The 23515-nt window shown below is 40.2% G+C and overlaps 2 protein-coding genes, 2 long non-coding RNA genes and 1 other non-coding gene across 6 annotated transcripts in view; 2 read left to right on the forward strand and 3 right to left on the reverse strand.

The window, feature by feature from the left end:
• Window positions 1–24: 24 nt before the first annotated feature.
• LOC111243692 (1-phosphatidylinositol 4,5-bisphosphate phosphodiesterase delta-4-like) lies at window positions 25–13320 on the forward strand. The gene is made up of 16 exons (XM_022789638.2): window positions 25–256; window positions 769–989; window positions 1422–1543; window positions 1963–2095; window positions 2531–2682; window positions 2974–3059; window positions 3335–3455; window positions 6748–6833; window positions 7037–7119; window positions 9860–9973; window positions 10159–10232; window positions 10363–10523; window positions 10746–10931; window positions 11610–11770; window positions 12059–12179; window positions 12628–13320. Exons 1-16 carry the CDS (start codon window positions 202–204, stop codon window positions 12864–12866), a joined length of 2115 nt encoding a protein of 704 aa, XP_022645373.1. The 5' UTR covers window positions 25–201; the 3' UTR covers window positions 12867–13320.
• Window positions 13321–14237: 917 nt separating this feature from the next.
• Window positions 14238–14311, reverse strand: TRNAN-GUU (transfer RNA asparagine (anticodon GUU)). The gene has a single exon. It is a non-coding gene; the product is annotated as a tRNA-Asn (tRNA).
• A 246-nt stretch (window positions 14312–14557) lies between these two features.
• On the forward strand, window positions 14558–16906 carry LOC147757620 (uncharacterized). The gene is made up of 3 exons (XR_015321183.1): window positions 14558–15831; window positions 15934–16191; window positions 16801–16906. It is a non-coding gene; the product is annotated as an uncharacterized LOC147757620 (long non-coding RNA).
• LOC147757621 (uncharacterized) overlaps window positions 16289–23515 on the reverse strand; it is a 41686-nt gene continuing 34459 nt past the window's right edge. Inside the window, exon 2 of the long non-coding RNA XR_015321185.1 lies at window positions 16289–19582. This is a non-coding gene — a long non-coding RNA (uncharacterized LOC147757621). The remainder of the gene's footprint in view (window positions 19583–23515) is intronic.
• The window catches only part of LOC111245422 (uncharacterized), a 41304-nt gene continuing 34077 nt past the window's right edge, over window positions 16289–23515 (reverse strand). The window contains exons 2-3 of one of the 2 annotated variants that reach the window (XM_022793777.2): window positions 21539–21730; window positions 16289–21296 (exon numbers count right to left, since the gene is read on the reverse strand). In XM_022793777.2, coding sequence (XP_022649512.1) covers window positions 20710–21296; window positions 21539–21730 — 779 coding nt within the window. In that variant the 3' untranslated portion in view covers window positions 16289–20709. Of the gene's footprint in view, window positions 21300–21538; window positions 21731–23515 lie in introns of both variants that reach the window. The other variant, XM_022793776.2, reaches the window with a different exon arrangement.

A 23515-nucleotide genomic window follows, 5' to 3' on the forward strand; every position in this document is an offset into this window, starting at 1 on the left:
TTAGTAGTAACATTGTTGTTTGTATCGTGACTTTGTAATGACCAAGAAGGGGGAATGCCATGTACTTTGGGCGGCTTGTTAAATTTCGTCTATAAATATTGAAATGTACAGCTGTCTATAAGCCCCTCAAATCTGGAAACCGATCGAAAAGTGCAGAAGTGCTCAATCTCTTGTGATTTACTAGAAGTGATCGTTATTCCAATGGGATTGGCATTGGTTCGGCCGTATCTGGCAAAAGATCGGTCCAAGTTAAAGCGTACGTATTCGATATCACGCAGAAATATGAATACGTGAAGGTACCTGTCAAATCGAATAAACTTCTTCTAAAGTAACGGCTCGCCCATTAGTGGACAGCGCCTTGAAGTTCAGTTTAATGTGATTTTACCTATATATAACTTATCTAGCGATTTTTTTTTACCTGCAGCTTTGTTTTGTCTAGCGACTAGGTCGTCCGCTAGCATTGCTTTGACGAAACAAGTAAACGTTGTTAGTTGAAACCGTCGATTTAGGAAGAGAATGATTCGTAGCTATACTTCATAACGTCCCGTAGCATTTTTACGCACGAGCCAGAAAAACTCGGGAGCCGTTAACTGATTAAATTTCGGTTAAAACAAACTATTTTTCGTTGGTTTTACGTTTACCTGAAATATTTAACGGGAGAAGTACATGGTTGAAGTTCGATGGTAATAGCAAGCTGTCTCTAGCTATAATTCAGCGAAGACAGATATCGTTATTGAAAATTGAATCTTTGATCCTTTCGGTCATTAGGATTAAGTCCCGACAGGGAATGGAGGTGGGCGTTGTTGCATTTAGAAGCTGCATATCGTAGTGATCAGAAACGATGTAACGATTTCGATCAGTGGTTGAAGGCTCACTTCGAACAAGCCGACCTCAACAATGACGGATGTGTCAGCTACCACGAATGTATCGAACTTTTCCGACAGATGAGCTGCGATCTGCCAAAGAAGGGCCTCCGGCATCATTTTAATGTACGCTTCACGCAAACAACAACCGAGTTCTGTGGGATACATTAATAACAAGTTAGGATTTCTGATTACAGATCCTTTAAAGAGGGTCTGACCTAGTCCCGTTTCTGAAACAGACGTAAAAGTTGAGTCACTGATTATTGGAAATTTGAAATGAATTAGCAAAAAATCATCATCTATCCATATACTGAGATAGTAATTACTAATTCTTCTTATATAGCGTAAAAGTAGTTCTCTTAAGCATAGATGGTAAGTGAGGTTTATAGTAAGGTATAGATTAAAAAAGGTTCGCTTTTTTTGGATAAAAAGCGCCATATTAACCTTTTTTTCATCAAGATTATATATATATATATATATATATATATATATATATATATATATATATATATAGAAAATAACAATAGTCATATTTTTCTGATATCGCTATGCGATTAGGACGTGAGTGGGTACCCTGTTGAACTATGGAACAGAGGAGAACGGGTACTGGATAAGAAGAGATTTGTTGCTCTCTTCAACTCGATCCAGCTACGGCCCGAACTTCATAGCCTCTTCGACAAGTAAGTTACTCAGTTTTCGAAAATAAATTATTCATACATACAAGTCTTGGTGGTATCCTTTTAGGAAGTTTTCGAAGCTATTTTCAAGAACAGATTTAAATTCTGAGATTTAATGAGATTTGATGAGAGCTAATTTTTGCCTAAGTAAGGTCATTGTCTACTAAAGGAGGTACTACGAATCATACTACTATTATAAGAAGCATAAAAAAGAAATGCGGCTTCGGACAAATTTTTACTGAACTAAAATGAGACGTCCATACATCTGTGCCTATTGAGGTTGTTATTTATAGGAATTCACATTAATCTGTACAGCAGTTGAAATTTGAATTGAATTGCAAATTGCGGGGCTCACTTGACACAAAGGTCTAAAAGAATCCTCCTCTGTCGGAAACGTTGAACGGTTACTACATCATATACAGGTACAAAATCACTGGAAGTGACTTTATAGGCCCCAAAGAACTGCAGCTTTTCTTGAGGTGTGACCAGCTGGAAGAACACTCACTTGAGGAATGCCAAGCCCTGATTATGTTGTTTACTCAAGACTCCTACAAGGTATGCTGCTCCGGTCCCTTTCATTTATGCTCCTCTATACTTTTCAATGGCACCCCTTTTGTTCCTCTTACTATGGTAGAGGCAAGGAAATTGATTTAATTATTAAGTGGAAAATTCCTCTTCAAACGTGGTTCGTACTGCTGGAGTGCCTATTAACTTACTTAGCCCGCTACGTATGAGGCACTTTGATTAGAAAGCGTCTGGCCATTAATATTGACGATAGTGAAACTTCGATTTTTAGGAAGAAACCTGCCAAAGTATTTGTCCCTCAACACGAATAGCAACGCCAGTCGTCGGTTACATACCTCACGATTTAGCTTATTTTCATCCAGATCAGCTGACAATACCAGCAATATAAAACTAGTCCTTTTTCATATGAGAAGAGAAAAACTTGAACAGCTAAATATGTCTTTGTTTGTATGCGTATACAATCAGGGTTGGGGCTATGGAGATAAGCTGACCATGCGTGGATTCGAGGCATTTCTTCTCTCAGATCTGCAGGATATCTTCGATTACGAGCACCTTTCCATATGTCAGGACATGTCACGTCCTCTGAACGAATACTTCATTGCCTCATCGCACAACACGTAATAAGCTCGGCTGCAGATGAAACATTGGCCTTGAATGACTATCTGTTACTTGCATTTGTCGTTGCATAATCCGGGTGATCTTTAGTTTATTTGTAAATAGTTACTCATAACTATTTGATGTAGAAATCCATTTTGCACTTTTTTAATTAGCTAACCTAAAAAGAGTAAAATAATTTTTAAATAAAGAGAAATTAAATTAAATGTTCCAAATATCATTGTGGGAGGACGTCCGCCCAATTAAAGTGTGACAGTAAAATCACTAATGGTACACTTGACATATTTTTCTAGGTATCTCTTACAGCATCAGCTTATCGGTCCTTCAAGCGTAACGGCCTACATCAACGCACTAAACAAAGGCTGTCGATGTCTTGAATGTAAGCTGTATCTTTTATGTACTAGCAAACAAATATTTAACGTTGAACTTTTACGTGAAACTTTAACACGTAAGACAGTAAGGTACAGCGATCACAAAGTTATCACACGGCCTGGAGTGCCCGTTTTCCCTAACCTATAAAATTGGTAATTAAACTAGTCGACGGATTTTAAGCTTGAAATGATAGATGAACAATAATAATGGATGAAGCCGTATAGAGATCTGTGAGGACCTTTGAAGTTGAACTCGAGATTTTTTGGCATATCTTTGTGACAGTGGATGTTTGGAATGGACCAAATTGTGATCCAATAATATATCATGGCCGCACACTCACCTCGAAAATTTTACTAAAGGATGTCCTTCAAACGATCAAGGTCCACGCCTTCGTCACTAATCAGTAAGTAAATGTACATAGCGTGAAGCCTACTCTTCTGCCGGGTCTTCGAGACGCATAGACATCGAAGCTATAACCGATTATCATATCAGTAATTCTGTACGCAACTTAAGTAAATAAATAACTACATATACAGGTACTATCGACAATCAAAAAATTCTCACTATCCTATTTGACGAATTCAACAATTTCCTAGAGATCGAATACAGATTTTAATATAGCGTGCGTGAAAGATCATACCATCGTATGTAGGTTCGTCGTGTTGGATATCTAATAATTATGGCCGAAGCTGACCTAATAGTTAGGCACCTAGCTTTGCCAACGCTCTTAAGAAGCTTCAGAAAAACTTTGGCTTGGGTCTGCACAACGTTGCTATTATGGGCCAGAGATCCAGAAAATCGGGGGACACAACGTCCCATTTTCAAGGAGGCTTTGGCGGAGGTTGCAGTCAATTTCGTGAAAGACGAAGGAGAGATTAACGCGACAATTAATAGAGTGACTCAAATGGAGCCTAAGCACTGAACATTAAAGAGCCGAAGGAACCTATCAAGGTGAAAACAAGCAGAGGGCACATTGTCGTTTCGTCTTGGTCTAAGGTTACGGCTGAGAAGGTGTTAGGGAGCGGAAGGTTGTTCATAGGCTAAATATTTTACTTAGTGCTAGAATAGATTATAAGGCTTGCTGTCTTAGAATCCAGAAGCTGGGTCACGAGTGTAAGAGAAAAAAATACAAAAAGTAAGGTGTCATGGGTGCGGTGCATATTGCTCAGGGGTGCAAGGATGAAGCTATCTGATATAATTGCAGTACGGATTATGCTGTAAATATGGCGGCCTGCTTGGTGTACAGAGAAAAGATTAGGACAAGTCTCACAAAAAAGGCAAAAGTAAGCCCTTTTGTGCGACCAGAGAACAATAAAAATGACTCACTTAAGGTGATAAAAACGATAGGCCCAATGAGGCTGAAAATACTTATCAATTTCAACAATAAATGACGACGCCGAACACATTGAAGCTACAGCGAAGGAAAAGCTGCCCCGGAGGGTAGTCGGCAACAGGCGAGACGAACAGCGGGTGTCTTAAATATTTAGGGTTATACGAGTAAATTGCAATCGCAATAAGCAGGTCCATATTCTTTTCAAGGATATATGCAACAGGGGCTTGAAGCATTTGCTGAACTAAATGAGAAAATGATCAGTGGTAACTCCCACGAGATTAGTGCTGGTGATTCATTGCATATAGAAGCAACGGAGTCTCTACCAGAGGAAGCGACAAAGGCTTCTCATGGATATGCTATAGGTGGTAGATCGCTTCTATTCCTGTTACAATAGTTCAAACGGATCGCCGTAAGAGCTTTATGATATCCTCAGCAGGGTAACGGAGTCATCCATAGAACTAGAGGAGGAGTCTGTCTTATTTTTTGTGGATTTCGATCCAGCTTAAGAGGTAAGAAGGGCTCGTGGAATCGATTAAAGGGAGAGGGCGGGGGAAGGGGGGGGGGGGGCTGCATAGACAGCAATACACGAAACAGTCTCAATGAATTCTGGCGCGCTACCCACTTTTTGCAAGGTTCAAGACGTTGTAGATTTTGAGATTTGTTAGCTCAAGGCATCAGGCTAGAGAAATGGGTGATATTGGACGAGTTGGAGAACCTTAGCGATAACCATTACATCGAGTGCAGAGCAGAGATGAAAAACTGATAGTAGCGTAGCGCTGTTACACTGCTTTCAGAGATGGGGTTTCAGGGTAAGGAAGTCAGAATGTGGCAAACTGTGCGTCCTAGCAGGAGGAATTAGATAACACTAAAGCAGTGATGGCACGAAACAATAGAAGAAGCACAATTCACATATCACAAACGCGTTACATCAAATACACGCAAAATTTCTATAGGTACAGGAGGTGATGCTTTTGTCGACAGTAATAGTAAATTTCAAGAATGTGTTCATCAGCCTGCTATGGAAAACGATATCTAGCTGTCTCACCGGAAAAACCGCGCCGAAATACCCCACAGGGTAAACGAGACACTGCTCAAGGTCTCTTTGTGGGCGGAAAAGACTGGATTCAGATCCGCTTCGACTAAGTCAGAGCGGTAGAATTAATCAGATCGCTAGATTTACCTGGATCAGGTTATAAGGAATACCCTTCATATCGGCGGCTACAACAATAAAAGCGTCGATTGAAGTCAGAAAATTGATTCCTAGTATTCATGGAACTAAAGACGGGAAACACATGCTTTTAATGTCAAAAGGGGAGTCCATTGCCCTTTTTCGAGTGGCGATTCGGACTACTTTGCCATTTTTTTTGCCAAATTGTCAAACTTCATAAGGCTCAACGGACTCTAGCTGCTGTGGTACTGCGGACGCACAAAACTTCAAGCACGGAAGCAATCTTAGTCCCAGCCAGTTTCAATCCCTAAGAACGCAAAGTGGAACATGAGCGGAAGTTGAGCTACATGAGGTGAGGCCAAACCTGAAGAAATGAGAGAAAATGAGAGGTGAGAGGAAGGATTGTAAATCAGTGGCAAACGGAGTGCCATACTATACCACGTAAAGCCCCAGGCGCTAAGGTCAAAGAAGACATTCTTAGGATCAAAGACTGGATTGAATGATTAAGAGGTGAACTAACCTACAGTTTTACCTAGTTTCCCAGAGGACACGGGGACTTCCAATCCTATCTGTGGTAGATAGGCAAGTCACCTTCAGACTCATATGTCCAATGCGACTCAGTCCACCAGGTGATGGATGTGCACACCTCAGCACAGTGCGCCGCTTACAACACGGAAGGAGAGGAGTACACCGACTCAAAAACCTAGAAGCAGTAGGAATTAAGGACTTCACAAGTTACATAATTAGGTTGAGGGAGAAATAGAAGCAAAACAACGAGGCGTATCCTCAACGAGAAGAATCGGCTTAGAAAAAAGCGTTCGACCATACTTAATGGTGAAGAAGAGTAAGAAGCTAACTGGTTGGGTCTATATAGAAAGCTAAAAAGTAGCTCTACCCTTCACCAAAAACCTGGCACGCCCCTGGCTCAGTGGAATCCAACTACGATGATACTAAGCCATAGAATCAGAAGCATCCATCACTCCCTCCTATCAGACTATGGTACTATTAAAAGAAGATTTGCGCTGGCACAGAGCCAAGTAGAGCCAAGGGAGGAATTTACATTTAGTGAGATTCCATTAAGCTCGTACGTATATGCATTTGCCCATATATAAAGAAGTGATTTTTTAATACCTAGAGAAGCGACGCTGCGATACATCATTTCAGAATTTCTTCCTACTGACGTAAACGTTTCAGGTGCCCGATTATCCTGTCAATTGAAAACCATTGCAATGCAGAGAACGAGGCCAACATGACAAAGCATCTCTTCAATATCTTTGGAGGTAAGATAGATTCTTATTTAGACGTAGGTGCTGTATATAGTTGTCAACTTTCGAGGTACAAAAGCTAATTACAGTGATCAATGAAGAGATTATGAGAAGACTAAAGCTTTCATACGACTGAATAGAATATTAGGTCATTGTGTGTGTGGTGCACACGTATGCTTTTTGTGTTTGCATATGTTTCTTGCCGTTATTTCTTCTAGAAAGGTTGTGCACCGATCTCGTTGATGATGATACGACCAGACTTCCATCCCCAGAACAGCTCAAGGGCAAGATTCTAATTAAGGTGAGCAATGCTTCTAGATGCCTTCTAGTTATACACACGATTAGTATTGACTTCAGGTTGAAAATTTTTCAGGGTCTCCAATGTGTACAGTATTGAAACTACAGCTAGATATGTCCAACATCTTACCAGCCTCCCCACGTTAGCAGACCAGCGTCAGGCTGCTTAAGCAACCTTGATATCTGTTTTGCGCTACCACTCACGTTCTCTTAAATGTATTCTTGCCCGTTGCTCAGACTCGCTTCAGGCTAGTCGCGTAAATTGCGTCGCTGGTGGTCTTTTCTGTGTATACCAGCCCGGTTGCAACAACATCCGACTGCCTAAGTTGTTGGAATAACGTCTAGCAGCGGTTTGTGTTTCTGTCACCGCACGTCCCCGACATAACTTTTCGGTATTGCTGCCATATTAGCAGTATTTTTTTCTTTTCCAGGAGACATCTTTCAATTTGCTTTCCTTCTCGCCAAGACTGTAAACAAACTGGCGAGCTTCTCGATAGTTTTATAAAAAGGATTTTGCTCAGATGCCTAGAGTCAACCATACAATAAAATTGGCTTATGATATCAATCTCAGCAACCATCTTCGATACGGTTTATTTTAAAACTACCTAGCTATAATGATTGTTTTAGTTTTTCGTTTCACATTGTAGTGGGTTTACCCCCCACCCCCCTCAACCTTCATGACCGTAGGACTGGTTTCTACTGCTGTATACGCTGAACGCTGCGGGAACTCGTAAATGTTACGTAAATGTGAACTGCATAAATGCGCTAAGAAAAAGCCTTACCTAAAAAATGCGCCTGGCCTTGTGAACGTTTTCTTTTTACTATTGGTAAGGACAATTTTTGCTCGATTGATACAAAATCTCTGAGACGGCCTATCTACACTGAAGCATTTTCAACCAGCAGAAATCTCTTTAGTTGTTTTTGTCCTGCCATCTTCACGATGCCTTTGTTGCGATGCGATTCGAACGGAAGTTATGAGTATAAGATAGACAGTTTCTCGTGGATATGGGCACGTTTTAAATCGTACATGAGTGCTGTATTCGGGTGATTTGTGCAGAAGTTTGCTGATGCTGTGTAGTCCCTGTTTGTAAAGTTACAATCTAGCGGAGAATCGATATGTACTGCTATAACCATGAAACACCGCATGATCAAGCATAAACGGTCCGTTTTTGACTTTGCGTTCTACAAAAAACATTTTCTGCATTTACAAAAAATCTTTTGCAGTCCTTGGTTTGCTAGCACCTTGGTGCCCTGTCCTCATACGCTATCATTAGCTATCGGGAAAGATCTTCACAAAAAATAAATAAACTACTATCGTCTAGCTGATGACGACCGAGCACGACTATGACGATATGTATATGCTATGTTAAGAAAAAGATTGAGTCGCGTCGAATTTGCATTGATACCATTGGAAAATTTATATTTGGCTGTAGCAGATGTGCTTGTTAAAATGCCTTTGTCGAAAGTCAAAAAAAACCATAGCGAAAATAAGTGAAATTTTTATAAAAACTCAGTATTTTTTATAGTTCATAAAAAATGTGTTATTTATAGTCCAAATGAAGTTATTAGAAGAAACGGCCCAGAGATACAGTTCTATTCCGAACATTTCGATGTACAAAATGCTTACGATACGTGGACAGCTATGATATAATTGAGGAACTACACGTCTATCGTCTTTAAATTACTAGGAGAGAATTGGCCATGAAAAAAGCTCGATGTTTGGGTCCCACATGAATCAACGCATTGCCGGTGGTATTTTAATCAGCGAAACTTCATAGAAAAGCAACGAAATAGAGTCATTTGTAAAGCTGCCGATAAAAGACGGGTCACGCACGACAGTAATGTACAAAACAATGTGGTCTACCATCTGAGGTAATCTCCAGACTGACGCCAAACTAGGCTAGCTATGTGTCTGACAAGATCGAACGAAACTCATGCATATGAAGATAATTGATTCTGATCCCTATTATCAACAACTAAGGCTAAGTATTTTCAACGTTGCGTCTGGTACCGTCATTAGGCGTTCCAGCAGACGGCTGGTTCCCAGCACGAAACGAAGTGTGTCCACGTTCAGATTCCGACCCAGACAACCACAGTGGACAAACACACAACCCACTATACCATCATCAGGACCTTTAACAACTAACAAGACTACAACAAGCCATTGAAAAGCGCAACTAGCGAGCGTTGTCTTCCACCATAAGAATGTCGGACCACATACATCTTTAGCTACCTAGTTAAAATTAACCCGGATCTCGCCCGGATCCTGCATTTTCTGGTTCGGTCTTTGAAGAACTCCCTTAATGGTGTTAATTTTGTTCACACATACATATGTGTAAATAAATAAAAATATGTATTAAATATACTACATACATATGGGGATAAGGATAAAGCGCAGGTTCAGAGTAGAATGGAGCAGACATGTTTCGATGTCACGATCGAGTCAAAAAAATTAACAGCAAAAACATTATACATAAGGATGTATAGGTAAAAAAGATGTCTTTAAGGTGCTCTGCCTTTAAGAAACTCTGTCGTTATCTGTTACACATCTTCAGTAGCGTTTAGATAAGACGAAATGCAAAAGATTACTATATATGACGCATAAGAAGACCTATATATGACACATGATTCCTATGATGTAAGCAAAGGGCATAGCTTAAGTAAAGGGTATCGGTTCGTGTTAGACGTATTAACCATTGATATTTTAGAAATTTGTCTTTGTGCGAACTCTATGTGAACCATAGGCAAAGCGAAGGAATGAGCAACCGTCTGAAAGTATTCATCATAATAACTCAGGGCCCAATCTGACTCATACTTCATCAACGAAGACTCTGAAAGTCTACAGGGACGTCATACAGGTACTGCATCCACTACAGCTAGAGATAGCTTATTACAGAAATACTGAGCAAAACCTGTGATCGAAACAACTCATTCATCCTCATCGATAGCCATTTTGAGAATGGTTGAAAAAAAACTGAAGCTTCTATACGGTGCTGAAGTCGTGGTCCGAATGAATATGGCAGCTTCATAATGTGTCTTTCAGATCGCAAAATCAACGCGAAAGAAACTTAATGAAGATGACGAAAATGCCTCATTTGCACGAACGACACTTAAGGGGTAAGAGGGTTCGTAATACAGCATCCATCATTTAAAAAACGTTAATGCCAAAAATGTTGTCATACGTGTGCCACAGATATTTATTGACCTATAACTATACCAGAACGTTATCACTTCGTGCTTGGCCCAGGTACAGGCGAGGCTCGAGCGCATCTACGGTGTCATCGCCAATAGTGCGTAGCTCAGTCAGCCCTGTGGCGTCTCCCAAGACGATCGTAGCTCGCCAACTCTCTGATGTCCTGAATTATTGTGTCGCGACAAAACTGAAATCATTTTCAGATGCGGAAAACTGTAAGTTTAGAGAACGCCCGCACTTTATACTTTCGTGCGGATGCTGAAAGTTTCCAACTATTTAAGCAAAGTTTAATTTTTCGGTAAGGTCCCTATTTGATGTCAAAGCGATGACGACCAAGTTCATTATACATATACATATATAACCGAGTTCATTTCAACGGGTCATGTAATCCCGCGCCTTGCAGCTAGTATGTAACGTTGCTTCTGTTGATACGACAGGGCGTTTCAACCAAATGGCATCATTTAGTGAAACGCATTGTGAAGAGATGTTGGCAGACGCTAAAACTACACAGGCATTGGCGAACTTCGCTCGGACGCATCTAACTAGAGTCTATCCAAAACCAACCAGGGTTCATTCGACGAACTTTGACCCCACCCCACTATTCAATGTTGGCTGTCAGATGGGTACGGGCTTGAATTTACTCTACTTTTAAGATACAGATTGATTAACCATTCGCTTTTTTCCCATTTATTTCTAGATCGATAATCACTACAGGGAGATATGCTAAAGCATATCTCCCTGTAGTCCTTAAGGCATATTTGTTACTATGGATGAAGTACCGTTGAACGATCAACCGCTATTCTTGTAGGCAGTGCCATTTTTGATGTTCTAGTACTAACTTCATTTACCTCATGAAACGAGCTTTTGAATTGAATGAATTGTTTAACTTAAACGAAACTGTTTTTACGTTTTTTCTTTCAAAGCTTAGTATCGTTCGCCTAATCCTAGTTTCTTTTTAGCATATTTGTCTAGTTTTACGCACTTGAAATGTTTACCTGTTTCGCTTATCGTGTTGTGTTATCGTAAAAAATGTTTTAATTTACATTATTATGTGTTCATTCTTAATTAAGCATTCTATACTAGTTTTTGCTTAGTTGAACACTCGTCAGATAATAATACAACAAAGTATATAAACATAAAAACGAACAATTTTTATCTTTAACAATATGAGAAATTTTTATGAAATTGGTTATGTGAGATAACATATAATAATATATTTTTATATAATAACGTTGTATCACTTTTAAAAATGATTGATTTACTTCAATGTGATTTTTTCAATTATGACATTTTCACCTCAGTGGCCCTCAACTACCAGACATCTGACAAGAACCAATTCTACAACTTATCCATGTTCGCCCAAAATGGGAACTGTGGTTACGTTCTTAAGCCACGAATCCTTCGTGACGGGTTTATTTTTGCCCAACCGGACCCAGACTTGCGCCGCCTTCTGACTCTAACGGTACCGCCATCGAGTGTGCACTCTTGGCTTGAGTTTACAAGTGGCTGATTACTTTTCTAAACGGCACTGGTAACAGCATCTAGCCCATATTATTTAGAGCCTGTCAAGAAACGCTAGAAGTGGCATCTGTGTATCTAACAAGGAATAATGATTTTATGTGAGAAAAAACGCGACTAACCCAATGAAGTATACACAATCAACCCTGAAATACATAATTATACCCGCTGTCATAAGAATCTTTATCGTACTATATGCCGGCGCTATCATGTCACACTGTCGTGCTTTTAGATTATCAGTGGACAATATATGCCTGCTAGAGGCGAGGTGACCGATCCTTACGTCGAAATCAAAATAATCGGACATCCATTGGACGAAAACTGTGGTCGGACCTCCTTCGTCAGCAATAACGGTGGGCATATATCATCATAGGTTCGCAGTGAGGCGTGAGGAAATTTTCGTCACAGACACGATACTTTAGTCTCTAACATCTCTAACATAAAAAAAAAAAAAAAAAAAAGATGGCTTCCAGCCGAAACGTTTAGGAAAAAAGAGGATCACTGGTATTAATTATGCAATCGTAGTTCGACAGCCGGCGTCGATAATCAAAAACAGCCATGCGCCAATTTACGACCGTGTATAGAATGAAGATATTGCTTTGAATATGCTGTAATTCCTTTCTAGTAAATTGTAAAGGTTGCCGCTCAACAGCCTTCATTCAGTGGGATCCCTTAGTTTTGAAATACTCTATCAGGTATCATCGTGATCGTATTCGTATTGTTATCTGCGGGCAAAAGTCTTGTAGAAAAGTCCGTTAGTATGAAAAACTAACTAATAATTTTTGTAACCTTGCTTCGTAGGTTTCAATCCAATCTGGAATCAGACGTTCCAGTTTCTGGTGAATGTTCCAGATCTGGCTCAACTTGTGTTTGTTGTCATGTCCGATTCGCGGGTGGGCAAAAATGGACGACTCGGCGAATACGCAATCCCGCTAACAGCGATGCGAGAAGGCTATCGCCATGTACATCTAAGAAACTTGTTATTTAGGAACATTGTGCCCTCTACGCTGTTTGTGCATGTAAGCCTGCAAAGGGCATAACTGCCTCAACTCGTACAAAGCAAAAATAGTATAACATTCAGTAAAGTTTATCAGATGGCGTAACTCAGACCTGGTCAATCTATGATTCATTTAGAGAGAGTTAAAGAGCTTTCAATTTTATATTTAAGAGAACACTGTTTTCCGTCATTTTTAATGTTGCAGTTTTTATAATATTTACACGGCTGTGACACGTAATGAGCACACTCTCCATTCTTGTTGACTAAAAATAGCCTAATAGCTCAATTTCAGGTCAACCTTGAGTCGTTGATACTAATTGATATACAATCTTCGTCTGTTATATGGAAGAGAGAAGAGAATCCTTCTTATGATTGTTTGAAATGCTTTTAACCAGAAGAAAAATGTGGACAGAAGAACAACTTTATACTGTATATTTAAATATATTGACTATTGACTATATCACCGTTAAATAAACGCTATAATGTAATTTCACTGCTATCGTGGATTTTACTATCTGCAGCAACAGTTAAATTTGCTTCCAGTATACGGTCCAGTTAGTCTTTGTAGCTAGGCTTGTGCTACGGGAAGATGGGAAAGTACCGGATCTCAAAGAGGTAAACGGAAGTATTTATACTTTATTTAGATACTGAAGCGCATACGATCACATGTTGCCTATGAAGCTCTATGTCCAATAACAGCAACAAGTTTTAAATGCTTCGACCTCACTTGCGCCCCACGAAGGCGGAAGCCTATTACTAGTGAAAACTTTCGATCGGACAGCAGTCCCCGTTGATGACATATTCATTCTACTCATGGGGTAGCTAGCTTCGTCACGATTAGTTTAGAATAGGGCCAGACTTCCAGTTTTTGAGCTGGGAGCCGATAGGGCATTTATCTTTGGACAACCTGTTATTCAGCATACGTCATAGTCAGCATAAGCAGCACACGTATTTGATCACTGTTCTCAGCTGCACCGATAACAACTCCTATTTGATGAAGTAAGAGTTAGAGCTATCTAGCTGCTGTTGGTCGTTTGGAAACTTCGCGTCATCATTGGATTTGTTTGGAAACCATTATGTTTTCTGATTTTGCTTTGTGCTTATTGTGCGTATTTAGATCTAGGGATCGGTAAACACGCAGAACTATAGCGAGAATAAGTAAAATCCACTTGAGGCTCTTTCCCCCTCTGTACGACGATAAGCTGTATATATATATATATATCGCAGGTTTCGATAGACCGACAATATTTTTCTAGGACGGACACCTCTTAGTTACACCTAGCAGGGTGTAACAGATTTTTCTAATTGAGCTTTTCATGTCTATTTTTCAATGCTTAACAAATAAAGTGAAATGGATCATAGTTGCCCAAAAGTACGCCATGAGTTGGAAACTAATTTTTGACCAAAAACATTTCGCCCCCGGGTGGGCTCGAACCACCAACCTTTCGGTTAACAGCCGAACGCGCTAGCCGATTGCGCCACGGAGGCCACGCGGTTGGAAGTCGCATGTGATCATTAGGTAGATGGTGAGATTTCCCATTTTGTAATAGATAGCGACATAGGTAAACGACTCTGTTGACTTAATAGACTTATAAAAAGCACGCTCGTTGGCAAACGGGTACAATGGTCATACTGCCGAACATTTGAGAAAGAAACAAGCATGAAATATATACTTTCTGATAAGAATTATGACACCCATTTAGAGTGACGTATTCCAATCTTGGAAATCGTAGGCACGATCCATAACCTAGTTCCTGAGATAATATATAATCGAGTATGCATCGCTAAATGCTTTCAGAAGCCACCACATGATTTCTCAACACACGTGAACGGCTGATGCCAAGGAAGATTGCTAACGCTTAATTTGCTATACATGAAACGTCTTGGTTTGGTTCTGGTTTTCTATTAAATCTACTACCCCAACGTGAACTAGCAGGTCTGCTTTGTGACTTTACATGCTAATCTTCACTACTAGTAGTTTTTTTCTTGATTGCAGTATATTCTGCATCATATTTTGTTGAAAACAGCCCATAAACGATCGTTTCGTGCCGCTAGTGACCAATAGGTGACGCTTCTGTCGAGCAAAAATCTGACATTCGGAATTTCTACCATAAGGAAAACGGCCGAAGTGTGGACATTTTAATTCAACTGTAGCACAGGAATTGAACTCGCAACTTATTTTTGCGTCGAGTTCCGGTAGATGCCAAAACTGCCACCGCGAAGCCGCCGAATCAGGGTTGAAAACTGAACACACGAGCATGTTGATCGTTCAGTGATGCCAATTAGATGCTAGTTAATCATAAATGGCTGTTAGGAAAATTGTAGGCTCTTGCCTATAGGTGAAACGTAAAACAACCACGCCACAACATTGAAGTTATGTAGTAGCGCTAAATGAATATAAAAAACAGGGAATTGTCCGTGACCCAGTGTACATTATTGTTTGCGTTGTACCCCATGTTGGATTGGTCGTCTGAGCGTCAGAGCTGAGCATTCTCATAGATGATCTTGTCACCTTCATAGATAAGATGGGCATTGTGGAAATTCGAACTTGATAATAATTTTTTGAAGGCAGAACAGGTCAATGAAGGAAGCTCGCGATTCGATGAGGCCTCAGAGGTCAATATCACTAAATACTTTTTATTTTAGTATTTAAAACAACCGTATCTGAAGTATCAGAGCATAGTATTAACATTTTCATTAACTAGAGCCCTAACATTTGTTATCGAGTGTTGGGCATATTTCATCATTTGCAGGCGAGAAAGGTGAACATTTCAGTAGGTCCTTGAGGTCCTGTGAAGAACGTTTACAGGCATAGTCAAAACTCATGGGATAACACGCCATGTACGAGCAATGGTATATAATCAAGAATCAACCGCTTGGCCCCCAACAATCGCTGGGGTGAAATGCGTTCGGTGTGGCAAGAACCATTCGCGTGTTCTATACTGGCTACGTATGGGCTATAACTAGTTCGAGAACAGATCTATGAACTTTATGTGAGATTCAAACAGGTAAATAATATGCGTTAGTTATTTCTACTGAGTATATACTATATATAAAATATACCAAATTCGTCCCTATTGCTGAGCTCAGCCTACTCTATATCTGTTCAGACTTGTCAGCCTTCATTGAATAAACAACGATCGAACGCAAAACGGGCTCGAAAAACTTGTAAAACTAAGAAATACTACGCTGGGAACCTTGGAGATTGCTAAGCACCTAGTGGAAACCAAACTGCCTCTACTCAGATGCCGGGTATTGTGTCGCATTTTGAAGTTTACCGTATTACTTACTCTGCCATGGCCGCGTCGTCAGCCGAGTTTTTGTCAGCACTCTACTACATTACAGCCCACTGTCTATACAGGAAAAAGGTGTGATTGTTACTATTATATTGATTTGCCTCATCCGTCCGATAATGTTAAAGGGTATCAGAGTATCAGTCATATCGAAAACAGAACACACATCATATCAGGAATTTCTGGAGGTTGTTTTTATTTTGACAAAAATATCGCATCGTCATTTTACTGTTAGACTCAATCATATTAATAGTCATTTTCTTAATATTTTTATTATAATACATGAATAAGTGAGATTCCAACGGCGCTCTCAAATCATTTACAGCGCCTAACCTAAAGGGGCTCACAGTAACGTCGCATTTTAATCTTTTGTTATGTATTTCATTTATATATGTATATACAAAGTGTCCCAAAAAATGTATACACTATATTTCAATTGAAGCATTTCATCTATTAATAAATTAATTATTTGGTAATGTAAGAGCATTTCTTGATGAAATAGTTCTACATTTTATGATTTTTTTGCAATTTAAATATAAATTATTGTAAATAAAAACTATAGTAATATATATATATATATATATATATATAAAATAATGTATACATTTTTGGTACACATTGTATATATATATCTATCGAGTGCTATTTTTCGTGGGCTGACAAGCGGAGTTTTCTATATTCTAGGTTAACACTCGTTCTCGCTTCGTGTCACTGCCTGCTACAACTATACGTGCTACACCACTTCGAACCCATTCTTCTGCCGTATGATCTAAAGCGATCTTCCATGTGTTTGCAAAGTATCATAATGAGCGTCGTTTTTATCGCGTTATGCTCTTATTGTCTTCATTTCGTAGATAGAAAGCTATCAGGTCGTTTCTTCCGGTGTTGGCTGCAACACTTCGAACGACCGTTCTCAATCAAATCCGCGCACAAATTCTAGCAAGTATAGCGGGCATAGCAGAACAGCAAGTAAAAAAATGTTCACGTTAAAATTTGTGTATAAATTAAAAAAAAAATAGTAATTTCACATCTAGATGTCTATGAATACATTATGTACATGGACAAATATATATATTGTGTGTGTTATATATTTTTAGCCTAACCGATATGTTATACTTCAGTTTTTTGCCCGTCCTTTTATGTGCGCCTGTATGTATGATTTTGTCTGTCTATAGCTGTGTGTTTGGTCCATGATATGTTGGTTAAAAAAAAAAGGAGATTTGAACAATATTTACCTTGTTCCATTTCAATTTGACAAAACATGAAAAAAAAGCAAAATAATAATAACGATAAACGTGTCAACAACATTGTTTTTTTTGCGCATTGCTATACAATATTTTTCAGCTAAACTGTTTTCGGTAGCAGTAAGCACGGCGGAGTTATTAATGTTTGCTTATCATTTGTTAGCTGGCCATCGTCTTTGTTGGGTTGATGATCCGTTTTTGCAAAGACATTACTATACAAGATAGATATCTTATCAGCAGTACCTTTCGTTGATGCTGAGAGCATCCATTCTACTTTAACGTGCCTAGATGCTGCTTCTGCTTCTGCTGGCGTTTTTTTTACGTGCCATCATCAATCATGTGTGAACGAGTTCCAACTTGTGCCGAGATAGATTGTGGGGCGTGCATGATTATATTGTTGTTGTGTGAAATATTGGTCATTTGGCTTGTCATGAGGTAGGGAGCCCATGTAATGCTAATTGGCTCTGAGAACAGAATACGATATGTACATAATTTAACGGGCAGGACATCTAATAGGAAAGGTTAATTTAACTTTGAACCTCTCCTCCCTTTCCTTCTGATTTTAACCTAGGATTACAGCTACATAATGTATTTCTATAGGATATATATATTTATATATATAATTTATTTTCTGCTACATATATCTATTTAGCTACGTACAGATTATTTATCGTAAATATTCATATCATATTTTTTATTTCGAACCCTTTATCCTATACAGCTTTTTCGTAGTGCTCACTACTTGGCACCCGTTGGCTGCTGGCCTGACAACGCACCTGCTCACTCACTAATTGCTCCATGATATATATACACATATGTATATGTATATATCCTATTTACTACGTGTACACTCGCAATATTGTCTGCCCATATTTTCATACTATTGTTAGCAGTATCTTATCTGTTTGCTCTCCCTCTTATATATATATATATATATATATATAGATGCAGTCATTCCAGTTGGCGTATCACAGTGAGAAACGAGGAACATTAACCGAAGGCTACGATCTCGTACAATGTTCTTATTGTTATTATTAGGTTTTCTTTTTAATAATGTCATCTACGTCTTTCGAGTTTCCTTTATGGTACGAACTGTTTCTACCAAAAAACCATGACACAGTGACCGATGATGAGATGTGCTTCCTTCCCTTTCGTAGCCTTCCGCCGTCTCAAGCTCTCGCCTACTCAAGCTCTCGTGCAACAGCGCTAAACACAAATGGTAATTTTAATGATGCAGATATGCACCCACATGACGGTCGGGAGGCTGTGCTTACAATTTTCCCGCTAGGCCTGACTTTTAAGGCTGCGTTTCTGTACCAAGGGATTAGGGTGTGTACAAGCGTAATGGTGCTAGAGCACTCCGAAGGCATGGAGAAGGACAGGAAAACGAGGTTACGTTGGAAAATCTAGCGAAACCAGCCTAGAGAAATAACAGTTTTCGACACATCACGCATAAGAGCGATAAAATGCATACACCTCGAAGGCTACATTTAGTTTTCATCGAATTTTTAGTAGAAGTTTCACATACGGATCTGTTTCTCCAAGCCTAAGTGCAATCACCATCCTAGAACAATGTTCCTTCAAAAATGCATCTTTTATTAGCTCGATGTCCCTGAACTAACCTCGGACCTTCTGATCGCCATCAGCTGCGTGTCGCGGTAAGAGGCCAGAGGAGACATAGAGGATTATTATCATCAGTGGACAAATCTATGCATAAGCATCAAACAACGATTGCCACAAAAGACAATAGCGTTGACTCGAAATCTTACATAAAAATTAGTATTGGTAGTTAGTGGTTGTCCAAAGTAAGCGACAGCAGACGTCGTTTACTCGATTCATCGTCGTAATTGTTATAGGCTCTTAGAGCCTACGAAACTCTTTCCTGACTTTGGAAAGACAAAGTCGCCTATATATTGAACATAATAATATTATGATCAGGTTACCATTATAATTATCGTGTCTGTTCGATTACTAGGCAATTTTTTAGCGTTCCTGCATTGGGAGCAATTTACGATGGTTGAGTGTGGGCGGCGGCGGCGGCGGTGGCGGTGGCGGTGGCGGCGGCGGCGGCGGCGGCGGCAGAAGGATATATAATACAAACGGGGGAACAATTACGTATTACGGCCCCGCAGGTGCAATGGGGAAGCCTACACACGATGATTATAAATAGAGTTTGTATTCATTCTTCTCACAAAGCGACAACTACAGATCGACTGTCCAGCCTGAAATAAACATTTACTATTACATAAATATGGACATATTAAGCCTTACTGAGAACAAGCAGACAGGCTGAGTAGAGAATATGGAGGGGAAAACGAGTTTACAAGATGTTCGTATGAAAATACGCGAAAAAGCGGAAAATTTCAAACGTGTCAATGTTTAGCTTTAGTGTGTATACGTAAGATATACTCTCATTAATAGTACTATCACACAATTGAGGGATTTAACAATATTCTCTTCGATAGACTACAATTGCCTATGGTAGCACTAGATATAGTGGTAATAATCTATAATAGTCCATAATAATAACATCAGAGTAGTGGGTACCGCAGTAATAATGAACGTACGAGTAACGACAATAGCTATAATTATATTAACAGATAATAATTAAGTTCATTTAATTTAGCCTAAGTTTGGTTTTCTATAGATTACACTTATAGAATATATATTCTATACAGTACTGGCTAGTAACGATGGGAATAATAGTAACAGGACCTGTCCTTCCAGACGCCACCGGGAGAATATCTTTATCGCTTGCCGTATGCTATTATGTAATTTTTTCAGAGGTTTGATTAATCCAGTCTTTGAGCGTGCCGTATGTCCAATACACAAAGAGCGTTGAATACCTGTTAGTCGCTGTTCACCATGTTTCGGACATTTTCCTTAACGCTTTGAACTATTTATATGGGTGTATATTTGCGTCTATATATATTTGAGGGTAATACATATAATTGCAGAAGCCTTGGCGACAGTTTTCACGCTTATTGAGCAAAATCGTTAGCGTGCGGACAGGAGAAAGTTCTCCTACGGTGCCTGGTATTATTTGTTTTATCGAAGTCGGTAACACGATTTTTGTTCGTTGGCAGTGTGTGACGGACTACGTTATACCAGTATCGAGCTCACGTTTAACGGACTATTTTTTACGATTATTCGACAGCTAAGCATTGACCCTTATCCAACGTGGGTCTGAGATAGACACAATTCCGAGGGGCAGAAGCAGCAAAGGGTGAGATATAGCCCTCAGCCTTTCCTCTGCCACGTTGTTTATTCACGAATCTAGATCGGATACTAGCTTCCAGTTGACCGGCTTTGTATTTTCTGTCTCTCTTTTATTGTCACCGTATTGCATCTAATGACAAGCACACTCCTTCACAATCATTTTGGGTATTCTGCCAAAATGCGTATTTCCCTGTCGGTCACGATACATAACCGGCAGTGGCTTGAACTTCTTAGGCGCGCAGCATGGCCGCGGTACTGTTTTCGGGCCGAGAAGTCGGCTCATTTTACTTTGCAGCGCAGCGTGCGAGCTCGCGAAACGACCATGTCTGAAAAAACACTGGCCTCGACAAAAGTAGGCTTGAAAGTGTTTCGGCTCAACGATCCAGTCTTCCCAACCAAGGTCGGCAATAGTGACGTTCAAAAGACGCAGACAGCAGACTTTATCCTTGTCGCCCTTGCACATCCGCTTTGATGATCCAAGCTTGTCCTGATATGGACCTGTTGGATTGCCTATGCTGTCCGCTGATCGCTTTGAACGACCTCGAGACGACAGATCAGTCGCCATGACATCGAACGTTGGCAACTGACGAAGACAGCCCCGTCGACTACCCCACAGCTGTAGTTGAATCACATTGTTTATCCGCAACCAGCTCTTCACCGATGATGTGAGATCCACAACACGGCGAGCTTGGGCCCCGCGGTTTCGCAATGACGAACCTGCTAAGGAGTGCAGGCAAAAGATACACAAGGGGAAACACATTAGTTGATTTCGATGACCGATAGCCAAAACTTGCACGTATTGAAGCCTTCTATGGAAGCAAAAGGCTTGCTGGTATCAGGCCGTACAGCTTGTTATAATCTAATGTCTTCGTAGCGATACATTAAATACGACGACTTGTTATTTACTATTACTCGTTAATACTATCCGTATGTTTAACACAATGTCAAACTGTACTTACCAGTCATCATTTGGAGATCAGCAACGAGCGATCTTAGCCCGTCCTCAATCTTGTAAACCCTCACGGCACATTGTGCAGGAATCTTACGGAGTCTTAACTTAGCCGATACGAACCCGAGGCGGGCAGCTTCCGGCACACGGAGCTGCACATTGTGCGTAAACCCATTTTCTTCTGCATTGACGCCTGATAGCCCTGAAAATCAGTAGTTAAAAAAGATAGAAATAACGATAACCTATTTAGAACTATTTGCACTATTCTAATCGGTGGGTACTTCAGCTTCTCTAACATTTTTGGGTAGCCACTTCCTCAGCCTGCAATACGCTGAATGAAGCGTTTGGCTGCAAATGATCTTAGAAAGAAAGTAACAATAATAAAGAAAAACACAGGAGTATCAAACAGGATCAACGAGCGCTGTTCTTAACTCAGGGGCATTGGGGCCCACGAGCTCGATGCTTGCGCAAAAAACATCATAAAACGGCAAATTCAGTTCGGGTCGCTGGGACTGAGCATCAACAAGAATTTCGTTTTATTATCATAAACGTATCAACATGAATAAACAAGATAGCTAAAAAAACAAATTTGTACTTTTACACGAAATCTGTGGCTTCTCCCTGTCTAAATTTGCCCTCCAGAACGCTGTACGCGAATCTCCCCGATGACTCACGTCATGCCATCCTGCGGGTCGGGTATTTCCGGATGTCACCATAGACGAGCCCTAAAGCACACTACATTATCACACAGCGGGAGATACACTATGATGAACTTCTAGTTCTAACGAAAAGAAAAAATCCCCGAACTGCATGTCACAGCATAGCACATGTTGCCATCATTCGTATTCATCTTCACGTCCGTTCGTGTACAGGTCTTCGCGGCGTCCACCAAGGATTGCTACTAACATTATCAGCAGATGATTGTATTGACTGCAGCGGTGGAAAGGACATTTTTAGCACCCTTTTTGCACCAGCAGCATCTATATATTGTCGCTTGATTTATCTTGCCTGCCAATCAGAGCAAAGGCGCCCCGCACATGAACAATATGGAGCGTTGCAGTCGGATTAAGGACTACGAAGGAGTCGGTATGCGCGCTATGGTGACAAATATAAGGGCCGCAGCGCTCCTCGCACCTCGATCGAATCTGACGATTAAGCGGATCTAGTAGTCTCTGTTGCGCTTTATGTTTAATGACTCAAGCGGTCGCTAAAGTTGCATCTGTTAGGAATAAGATCAGCCATCTTTAAGCAGTGTCTCATCTAGTAATTCTTTGTCAATTAGAATACTGTGTATAACACAAAGATCAATTTGGGTGGCGTCAACTTTTTCAAGAATATGATGCAAGTCTGTACACACACGTAAGAATATATGTATGCTTAGTTAGATCATGATTTCGTCGCCTCTGATGGGCTTCAACTCAGGTTGTGGAACAGATTTTTCCTTTGCTAACAGGTAACTGGGAGGGGTTGTTCAGGATTGGCTCGTTTCTTCGTTCTGCCGCACTCCCCTACAGTAGACTAGTGGGAACAAGCGTGGTTCCTATGCTTCCCACCAAATTGCAAAAGATACTTACCATCTTAATTCGGTTGAACATATTCGACAATGGGGCTGTCTGCTAGTTATTGGGCTTATAGGAATCCGGTAAGAACCCAGTGATTAGATCTGATCATTCTATCGAACGCTGAGTATTCCTTAGCAAAATTATCCTAATAACTAATAATTAATCCTACGAGAGCAATCGAGATGAAATCGTAGTACGCTCAGAGCTTCCTGGGTAAGTCCAGTTAACATAGAAATTCCGCGAACCAATAACTTTCGCTGCACTCTAGTTTTATGCATACGTACTCGTTTAATCTTCCCGCTATTAGGCAGACAAAGTTATGAAACATAATAATCGAGATTTAGGCTAGTCCTTTTCTCGGACCAGCGTGCCGTTAGCCGTTCGAAGCAAGAGCGAAACGGCAGGCTCATTATTAGAAGTTTGAT

The sequence above is a fragment of the Varroa destructor genome, unplaced genomic scaffold, assembly GCF_002443255.2.
Source record: "Varroa destructor unplaced genomic scaffold, Vdes_3.0 BEIS01000002.1, whole genome shotgun sequence".
NCBI classification, from domain to species: Eukaryota; Metazoa; Arthropoda; class Arachnida; order Mesostigmata; family Varroidae; genus Varroa; species Varroa destructor.

Excerpts from the sequence above, each read along its gene's own strand:
- LOC111243692 (XM_022789638.2), top strand. The coding sequence starts at position 202 with ATGGGATTGGCATTGGTTCGGCCGTATCTGGCAAAAGATCGGTCCAAG. Across the intron at positions 7,120-9,859 it reads AGGGCAAGATTCTAATTAAG|GCAAAGCGAAGGAATGAGCA; the intron begins GTGAGCAATGCT and ends TGTGAACCATAG. Across the intron at positions 11,771-12,058 it reads GCCGCCTTCTGACTCTAACG|ATTATCAGTGGACAATATAT; the intron begins GTACCGCCATCG and ends TCGTGCTTTTAG.